At 42.5% G+C, this 10,467-nt stretch overlaps 1 protein-coding gene across 1 annotated transcript; it reads left to right on the top strand.

Annotated features, from left to right (window-relative positions):
• Positions 1–207: 207 nt before the first annotated feature.
• Positions 208–8,582, top strand: LOC139457225 (secreted protein C-like). The gene is made up of 6 exons (XM_071238638.1): positions 208–221; positions 1,207–1,358; positions 2,215–3,099; positions 4,700–4,789; positions 5,397–5,619; positions 8,312–8,582. Exons 1-6 carry the CDS (start codon positions 208–210, stop codon positions 8,580–8,582), a joined length of 1,635 nt encoding a protein of 544 aa, XP_071094739.1.
• Positions 8,583–10,467: the final 1,885 nt, after the last annotated feature.

Raw genomic sequence — 10,467 nt, forward strand, 5'->3', positions numbered from 1 at the left:
TCAACCTCTCCAGTCACTCTCGTTTCGGGGATCAGATTACTACGCATGACTGTACCAGTGAAGGGGCCTCCTGGTACAGGCTTTGGTACATCTGAGCTACCAAAATGGAACCCATCTCTTTGGAAACCCATATCAACAAAACATGACGGTCTTATATAGCCGACTTCTCCAGACCCTTCGTTACCTAGTTCGCCTTCTGGATTCACGATGGAGGCAGGTCAGTAATATTGATTTGCTAATTATAAGTGATAGTTTGTTTGATAAAATATTATTTACTTAAAACCTGGAACACGTACATATGTATGTATGTACGTGATTATTTGTCTCTTTACACACCTTTTACTTACTTTAAGATCGTTTACTTAAAAACTGGAATTAGTAAATATGTGATTATTTCTTTCATAAAAGATCGTTTACTTAAAAACTGGAATAAGTAAATATATGTGATTGTTTAAGTATCTTTAACTGAAAAACTACCGTTACAAAATATATGTGATTATCCGTTTAATCAAAAACCTTTAATTAAACCTGCAGTTATGAATATAAGTGATTACTCCTTTTATTCAACAACTTAAACAGGTAAAAGGTTACCAATCTGAGTAAAGTTCATGATGAATTAATTTACAATTTATTATCAATTTACAAATGTAGGTATATTGTGTTTTCTTATTTACCCTGTTGAGCTCCGACGAAAATTCTTCTGACTGATATAGTTAGTATTAATTTTACCAAAGTGTGAATATGCTTATTACTACGTTTAGACGTATAGACTATATATCAATGGTCAACAAGCGTTCTCAGCTGAAATGGGGGCACGGGTGGCCCAGTCGTCTAAGGCGCCGCGATTCGCTGTGCAGAGTTGCGTCCCTTGGGCACGCCAGAAATCTATGGTTGTGGGTTCGAATCCCGGTTCGCCCCCATTATGTTTCTAGGTTTGTCAGCACCATACCCATGCTCGTGGGTTTCACCGAAGTGGTAAACGTCTGAGACCTGCATCACTTCAGGCTTTCCTCCAACATTAAGCTGACACGCCGTGATATAACTGAAGTATTGTTCAAAGCGGCGTTAAACCATCTAACTTGCTACCTATACCATGGTACGAAAAGTCGAGACTGCCTCTTCAATTTTATCAATTACTGATGTTTCGATACTGTTCTGTAACAGTGAAATTTAGTTTTAGCATCCAGTTCACAAATATTTGTAAAGCATTTATTATCGGTATTATTCGGCAGCAGCAGAAGCAGGAACAGCCGCAGTGAAGGTCGGTGCTTGTGCCCCCCTCGTCAAGATCGTCATCGCTGTCGTTGCAGGTGTCGTTGTTAGTGGTGCCGTCATTGGTGTGTCGGTTGGTCTGACAGGTGAGAAGCTATACGACAGCATCCTTTACATGGGATGATTAAGGTCACAGCACCGTTCCACAAAACGATCTGAGCGCTGAAAGCCCAATGATTTATCAAAGACCCAGGGACCCCTTCCACAAAGTTTGACGCTGCGGAGGGCGTAGGTCTGTTTTGAAGAATGGTCGTAATGCTATCATCGCTTTGTGGAACGGGGCCCCAGTGTTAAAATTCAAGATCAAGATTCACTCGCTCACTCACCTATGCCTGTCGTAAGCGGAGACTAAAGTGGATCGGGTGGTAACTGCGTACTCACGTACCCCGAAGGCGTCGGATGTTGTTCATATTATCAACCATCGTTTGGTCTGGTAACGACTTGAATCATTTACGGTCCGACGTTGCGGCGTTTAAACAACATTCATTCTGGGCGCTGAATTAACATTTCCGATATGCATTCTGTGTTCTGGCAGTGGGCAGGTATCGCTCTGTTTAGATAGATTTTTTTATTACTTATAATTAGCCCTAAGATTTTGTTGACGGAATTCAAAGATTCAATGTGACCTATTGCAACCATACAAGAATCCTCAAAACCTTTCAATTGATTTTGTTTAAGTTGTCAAAAAATATCTGATACGAATACGAAGGCGAACATCTGTTATCTAAGCAGAGGAACCTTTCTCGGGTGGTTAAATGGTTAAATTCGTGGCATTTGGAATGCTGATTTTAGATTTACTATCGTTCTTGTGGGTTCTGATTCTCTTCAATTAGAGAAGAAACAATTTAAACGAACGACTTATGTTCTATTCTATCAAGACTATGTTAATATTAATCATCAGGTTATTGTTTTCTGGTGATTGTAATTATATATTTATTTCAGTTGGAAACAGTGGAGGCGACGTCAATGTGGTAGGCAATTCATCAACGACATCAAATGGCAGCACAACTGTAGTAAGGCAGACGACATCCGGTTCAAACAATGGCGGCACAACTGTAGCCGGGCAGACGACATCCGGTTCGAACAACGGTGGCATAACTGTACCTGGGCAGACGACATCCGGTTCGAACAACGGCGGCACATCTGTAGCCGGGCAGACAACATCCGGTTCGAACAATGGTGGCATAACTGTAGATGGGCAGACGACATCCGGTTCGAACAACGGTAGCATAACTGTTGATGGGCAGACGACATCCGGTTCGAACAACGGTGGCATAACTGTAGATGGGCAGACGACATCCGGTTCAAACAACGGCGGTACAACTGTAGCTGGGCAGACGACATCCGGTTCGAACAACGGTGGCATAACTGTAGCTGGGCAGACGACATCCGGTTCGAACAACGGTAGCATAATTGTAGCTGGACAGACGACATCCGGTTCGAACAACGGCGGCATAACTGTAGCTGGAAAGACGACATCCGGTTCGAGCAATGGCGTCACAATTGAAGCTGGACAGACGACACCCGGTTCAAACAGTGGCGGCCCGACTGTAGCTGGACAGACGACACCCGGTTCAAACAGTGGCGGCCCGACTGTAACTGGACAGACGACACCCGGTTCAAACAGTGGCGGCCCAACTGCAGCTGGACAGACGACACCCGGACTGACCAATGGAGGTTCAGCTGTACCTGGGTTTACAATACCTGGATCAGGCAATAGTGCATCAACTGTATCAAGGCAGACTAAACCCGGAATAAACACAGCATCAACAGGGGCAACGGTTATTGTTCTACAAACAACAACACCGAATGTAGTGTGTGCATCAGGTATTATTATTATTATTATTATTCACAGGGGCGGTTGGGTAGCTCAGTGGTTAAAGCATTCGCTCGTCACGCCGAAGACCCGGGTTCGATTCCCGACATGGGTACAATGTGTGAAGCCCATTTCTGGTGTCCCCCGCCGTGAAATTGCTGGAATATTGCTAAAAGCGGCATAAACCCATACTCACTCACTCACTCATTATTATTATTTACAGATTAAAATAAAAAATGCTGCAAAGAGGGTTTGGGTGATCCTGGCACAGTCAGGCTGGTTAGGCTCATCATCAGCTCAGGGCCCTTACCCCTTCTACACGCAACCCATACAGCGAATGGGACTTCTCCCAGGAAAAGCTGCCTAGTCAAACCCACCCAGACTTTTTCGGAGAATGTGAAGACTCCCCAACACTGCATTACCCAGATTGTCAGAAGGGCTGAATTCCTGGTAGCAAACCCGGGTACTCTCCCGATGGGTAGTACCAAACCTAAGGCACCGAGAACAATGGGGAGTCGGACAGCTTGGTACTTGGGATGCAAGCGTGACATTTCGAAAGCGAGGTCAGCATATTTGCCATGTTTTTTCCTGAATCTTGTTAATCACATTAGTGTCAAAGGGGACAGAAGGTACAATGATATAAATGATTTCATTGGATTTAGCAAAAAAGACAAGATCGGGTTTGTTGGCCTGGATACGTCTGAGAGGTCATATTTACATTTTGATGCAAAATCACACATAGGCGCTTCAAGTGGGAAGTGACTGGTCCTGAGCAGCAAACAGAAAGCATTTTTATTTTTAATATTATCATCATCATCATCATCATCATCATCATCATCATTATTATTATTATCCACCATTGTGCACGTGTCGATCGCCAGATCTTTATGAGTAAGCGAGAGAGCGAGTGAGTAAGTATGGTTTGACGCCGCTTTTAGCAATATGCCAGCAAACTCAAGATGGTGATATCAGAAATGGGCTTCATATACCCATGTGGGGAATCGAACCGACGAGCGAACGCATTAACCACTTGACTCCCAGTGTGGGATGGAGATACTGATACTGGGTAAAATCGTTGAACACTCAATCCACGATTTATCAACTTTATATGTTACAGGCATACTTTGGAATTGGGAATTGGGAATGGATGAATGTTGTTCGTGTGTCCGCCACGCATGGGTTGGGTCGAGTTTCCGTCACAGATTCGATTTGTGTAAATCACCGACCTGACCTGACCTCATCATTTTTTATTTTAAAGATTAGGTCAGGTCAAATAGATTAAGATAAGGTGAGATCAGGTCAGATAAATTAACACAAGGTAAGATCGGGTCAGATAAATTAATAAAAGGTAAGATCAGGTCAGATAAATTAATATAAGGTAAGATCAGGTGAGGTGATAAACACAAGGTAAGATCAGGTCTGGTCAGGTCTCATCAGGTCAAGTATATGAGGACAAGGCAAGATCAGATCAGGTCTCGCCCTGTTACACGGCATGCCGGAAGCCCAGATCGGGGGTTGAGACCATCTATACTGTGTGCTGTAGAACTGTACCTGCGCTTGTTAGTGTTTCAGGATCACCTTTGGATACTTAACAGGTGAGCCCTTTTTCAGGTTATGAGAGGACCGTAGTGATGATGCAGTACTCTGGCAGCAGCAACCTCTTCTTCCGCGGCGGTCTCAGCGACACGAGGACGAACCCAGGTTTGTAACTCAACTTACAAGGGAAACTATTGAACTGAAGTGGGCGAGCGACTTATGATTAGCGTGTAATACTTGTAAGAAATTGAAAGATCGTCAAGTTGATAGGGTATGCTATACAAAAGGTGTTTGTTTGCTTGTTTGTTTTTTGTTGTTGTTTGCTTTTGGGGGGCTGCTGTGTGGGATTTGTTTTGCTTTGCTTTATGTTTTTTTTGTAATTTTGTTGTAATTTTCTCTTGTTTTGTTTTGTTGCTGGTGTTTTGTTGTTTTTGTTGTTCTTGTTTTTGTTTTTCTAGGGGTGGGGGTAGTTGGATAGGAGACTGGAAATGTGTGAGACAAGTCATTACCTCAAAACACGCAAACAGCCCTATGTTAGTGAGAGTTTAGTCAAGGGAGGGAGGGGGTGTGTAAAAGCCTGTGGACAAATTTTTATGAAAAAAAGTATTTTGGCCAAAAACACCCCAGCCTGGAGAGTTAGTTTTCCCATACTTTCTTTGGCATTCACCAATATACCCAGTATCGATTGTGAAGTCGCCTGCGCTCACGCTTTATAGGTGGAAAGTGTATTTGTTTTGGTCGATTCCTCATATACACTACCCCATTATAACAGCTGGTGGCAATACAGTTGAGTTGAGCTATTCGAGTGACCAGCCCTTTGGTTCTTCTTCGGCCTTCGACAAGTACTATTACCAGACCGGCGGAGACACAGCCCTGGACTGGAGCGGTGCCGAGGACGGACAGCGGCCGTACAATGGCGTAGAATTCTCCGAAGGTTCCCCGTCCGTAAAGACAACGAACGTTGTGGGTGAAGCCAACTATTACTACCTTAACACGTAAGTTCAACCTTACGACTTGGACACATGGAGTAACATCTGACACATGCATCAAGAAGAGACATGCATTAACAGCAGACACGTGCATTTACCCTCGATGCATGCATTAACGTCAGACACATGTATTTACCCTCGATACATGCATTAACAGCAGACACGTGAATTTACCCTCGATGCATGCATTAACGTCAGACACGTGCATTTACCCTCGATACATGCATTAACAGCAGACACGTGCATTTACCCTCGATGCATGCATTAACGTCAGACACATGTATTTACCCTCGATACATGCATTAACAGCAGACAATTGAATTTACCCTCGATGCATGCATTAACGTCAGACACGTGCATTTACCCTCAATACATGCATTAACAGCAGACACGTGCATTTACCCTCGATGCATGCATTAACAGCAGACACATGTATTTACCCTCGATACATGCATTAACAGCAGAAACGTGCATTTACCCTCGATGCATGCATTAACAGCAGACACATGTATTTACCCTCGATACATGCGTTAACGTCAGACACATGTATTTACCCTCGAAACATGCATTAACGTCAGACACATGTATTTACCCTCGATACATGCATTAACAGCAGACACGTGAATTTACCCTCGATGCATGCATTAACAGCAGACACGAGCATTTACCCTCGATACATGCATTAACAGCAGACACGTGCATTTACCCTCGATACATGCATTAACGTCAGACACATGTATTTACCCTCGATACATGCATTAACAGCAGACACGTGCATTTACCCTCGATACATGCATTAACGTCAGACACATGTATTTTCGCCGGACACATCCCGTGGGTATAACGGTTAGAAAAGCAAGCAAAACGCCGGACACATTCACATTTGTTCATAGACGTGGAACATGTCGATTTACAGCAGAAATGTTCAATTTCCAAACAAAGGAGACATTCATTAATTCCATACACATTTAACGTTTTACTGAGTTACATATTCTGTGCTCCGCTGTGAATTCTATGTTACGATATATGTAATATTTACGATAATATTCTATGTTGTCGTAAGAGGCAACCAAGTGGATCGGGCGGTCTGGCTCGGCGACTTGGTTGATAGTGTCATCGTACCCCGACGATTTGGACCGTTGCCCACGATATTGATCACTGGAGTGTCTGGTCCAGACGCGATGAGTTACAGATCGCAAACACGCAAACATTTTCTGCTAGGCTCTGTACTGTCTGTGAGCACTGGTTGTCCAGTCGTCGAAGGGTCCGCAATTCGCTAAACAGAGTTGCGTACCTTAGTCGTGCCAGGAACCTATATTGATCACTGATATTGATCACTGGAGTGTCTGGTCCAGACGCGGTGATTTACAGATCGCCGTCATATAGCTGGGTTAATGCAAACATTAAGCAAACACGCAAACATTTTCTGCTAGGCTCTGTACCGTCTGTGAGCACTGGTTGTCTAGTCGTCGAAGGGTCCGCAATTTGCTAAACAGAGTTGCGTACCTTAGGCGTGCCAGGAACCTATAATCGTATGTTCGAATCCCGATTATGTCCCTAGTTTAGTAAACTCGTGCTCGTGGGTCCACCAAAGTGGTAAACGTCTTAGATCTGATTCAAGTCGAGCTTTCCTTCCACATCTGACACGCCTGATATTCTGGAACGTCTGTTCTCAAAGGGGCGTTAAACCCAACTCACGAACGAACGAACCAGCTAGACACAATTACACTCAATGTGACAGTCATGGTTATCTCGTCACTGGGAGTGAGTGAGTGAGTGAGTGAGTATAGTTTTACGCCGCTTTTAGCAATAGTCCAGCAATATCACGGCGGGGGACACCAGAAATGGGCTTCACACATTGTACCCATGTCGGGAATCGAACCCGGGTCTTCAGGGTGACAAGCGAACGCTTTTAACACTAGGCTACCCAACCGCCCCCAAATCCCTTCTCTCCAGAATAGGTCAGCCACTAATGATTCTGGTACGAAGCATACGAGATTCACTACGAAATACTGTTGAGGTACTGTAGATTATATGGTTGTTGTAATGTTTTAAGACACAATAATTGACCCATATGTGACATCAACAGTTAATGACTGAATATGTAAATTACAAGTGATTCCGTGGCTTTTGATTGGCTATACAAGCAATTATATTTGTGTTTGTTTCCATAAAGCGAAATACAATTAGGCCACGCCCACTCACGAGCTACTGTTTCTTGATTGGTTGATTATAGAATGGGCGGGGTCTGTGTTACATAATTGCGCTGAACAATGTCGCTGATTGTATTCAGGGTTTTTATTTTTGTTAATGAATAAATAAGCAGTATGTGAAATTATTATTGTTGACGTATTTTTTTATTTGTTTATAAACGTAAACATCTGTGTAAGTACACAGTATGCCCACGGGAAGTTACGTTTATACCTTCCTAACCGCAAAAACAATATTGCAGGCAATTCTGAAAGAGACAAACATAACGGTAAACACGCTAAAGGCGAAGTTTCCGCGCTATTGAGATTTGTACTAACGGCGTAACCTCGTATATCCGGAACCCCGTTAACCCGAAAACCCCACTTCACAAACAGTTGCTGTCAGGTGAGCTTACATGTACACAAGCGGACTTTACTACATAAACAGGCATCGTTAATCCGGATTGACGGTAGTATATTGATATGTTCATGGCAATCTATACTTCCAGTATTGGCACCGACTACTGGGGGTGGGACACCTGTATGCGATGTAGCGACACCCCCAGCGGTTGGTTCGACGTCAAAGGCTTCACCGACGTTTGGGAGAGCGACAGGAACCAGCCTGCTGAATGTGGCGGTACAGCAGACGTGATTGACAGAACGAGACCTCACTCAAGCTCGAACCACATTGCCCGTTGTGGCAAAATCAACGTATTTCAACATTCTCAAAATACCTGCACTATCAATAGCTTCACCGTGACTAGGCCCATCGTATCGTAACATGCGTGTTAATGTCCATTACTAATTTGTAATGTCGCGATCGACAAGCCCTTAACATGTATATACAGTGCCTACAGTAGGAGTGGGGTTGGAAGTGTGTTATGACTTTACAGCAGTTTAAGTGTGTTGTAAATGAAGTACATTTTATAACTAACGAGTGTATGCAATACTAACTTACCAACAGATGAAGTATGTTATACCAAGCCAACAGATGAAGCATGTTATACCATGCCAACAGATGAAGTATGTTATACCATGCCAACAGACGAAGTATGTTATACCATGCCAACAGATGAAGTATGTTATACCATGCCAACAGATGAAGTATGTTATACGATGCCAACAGATGAAGTATGTTATACCATGCCAACAGATATATATTATATTAATTATATATTATATAGATAAATTAATCAGCCATTGTGCCTCGACATTTGCTGTTTCCATAGTCTAGTATCAAGGTAGCGTACCAAGCTCCATGGACGTGTTATTGACTATACATTGTATGTATCTTTTCACCAAACCCTGTGATATTGTTTCAACAAAATTAATGTTGAAGTGTATTATTTTTTCCAATAAAACGTATTTAATGTGTAAATTGTCTTTATGATTGTTTTCGTGTCCTTCATTGATTTTAGAGTTCTGGTTTTTAAATTAAGTAGCCGGATTTTCGATGTGCAAACTTTTGTAAGAATCCACTGCGCGGATTCATACAGTTTGCACATCGGTTTTTCGATTCAGACCTCAATGAACCGAAAAAAATACAGTCAATCCTTAAACATTTTAACGCATAATACGATATTTTTCGGGACATCTAACATGTCAGTGAACGTGTTTGTTTGTAAAACCTAAGGTTATATTATATATTATATTATATTTTCTAGCATTTTCGAGAACATAAAATTCTTTTCAAATAAATGAAGGCAAAAAACGTCTTTCCATATTCATAAGAAATCTCTTCTAAAAGCAGCCGGGGGCACGGGTGGCCCAGTCGTCTAAGGCGCCGCGATTCGCTGTGCAGAGTTGCGTCCCTTGGGCATGCCAGAAACCTATGATTGTCGGTTCGAATCCCGGTTCGCTCGAATTATGTTTCTAGGTTTGTCAGCACCATGCCTGTGCTCGTGGGTTTCTCGTGGGTAAACGTCTGAGACCTGCACCACTTCGGGCTTTCCTCCCACATTAAGCTGACACGCCGTGATACAACTGGAATATTGTTAAAAGCGGCGTTAAACCCAACTCACTCACTCACTCACTCACTCACTCACTCTTATTGACCTTTTTCACACTTCGCTACTTCCGGTTTGAAAGCGAGGCTTGGAGAGCAGAAGGTGAAGGCTGGATAGCACATGAAACACACGGAGATGTCAACAAGGCACGCAATCGGGACAAACTGTGACAATTTAACCATCCCGGGACATTTATCGTAAGTATTGAACATTATTCTTATTGACAAACTATTCTACTGTTATCTGGTCTCCTTACCGATATAAATTTGAGTCTGGCCGTTCTGTTATGATTTCAATTTAAAATATCCATGACCACCTAACTCCCAGTGCAGTTTATGGTAGCTGAACAGACTTAATACAAATGCTACTGAAATCTTGTAAAGAATAATTCATTGTTTACACACCATTAAACTATTTATTGTGAGTTTAAATAACTTTGCGGGTTGTATTTGAAGTCGAAATATTCACCTTTTGACCATATCTAGATATATGTCAGAAACTAACTTAATTGATATAGGCCTATGTTGATATAATGTATCAAACTGAAACCTACTGAGAATTTACAATCGTAACAAATTAGAATTTTGCATCAGTTGCGTATTTGATGTAAATTGTAATGGACTCAAATGCATTCCAATAAAATATTAGACCTCTAGATC

This window comes from Haliotis cracherodii, unplaced genomic scaffold (genome assembly GCF_022045235.1).
Source record: "Haliotis cracherodii isolate W230 unplaced genomic scaffold, xgHalCrac1.p SCAF_12, whole genome shotgun sequence".
NCBI classification, from domain to species: Eukaryota; Metazoa; Mollusca; class Gastropoda; order Lepetellida; family Haliotidae; genus Haliotis; species Haliotis cracherodii.

Coding starts and splice junctions, on each gene's coding strand:
- LOC139457225 (XM_071238638.1), top strand. Junction 3,100..4,699: donor GAATGTAGTGTGTGCATCAG/GTATTATTATTA, acceptor GCCCTTTTTCAG/GTTATGAGAGGACCGTAGTG. Junction 5,620..8,311: donor AACTATTACTACCTTAACAC/GTAAGTTCAACC, acceptor CTATACTTCCAG/TATTGGCACCGACTACTGGG.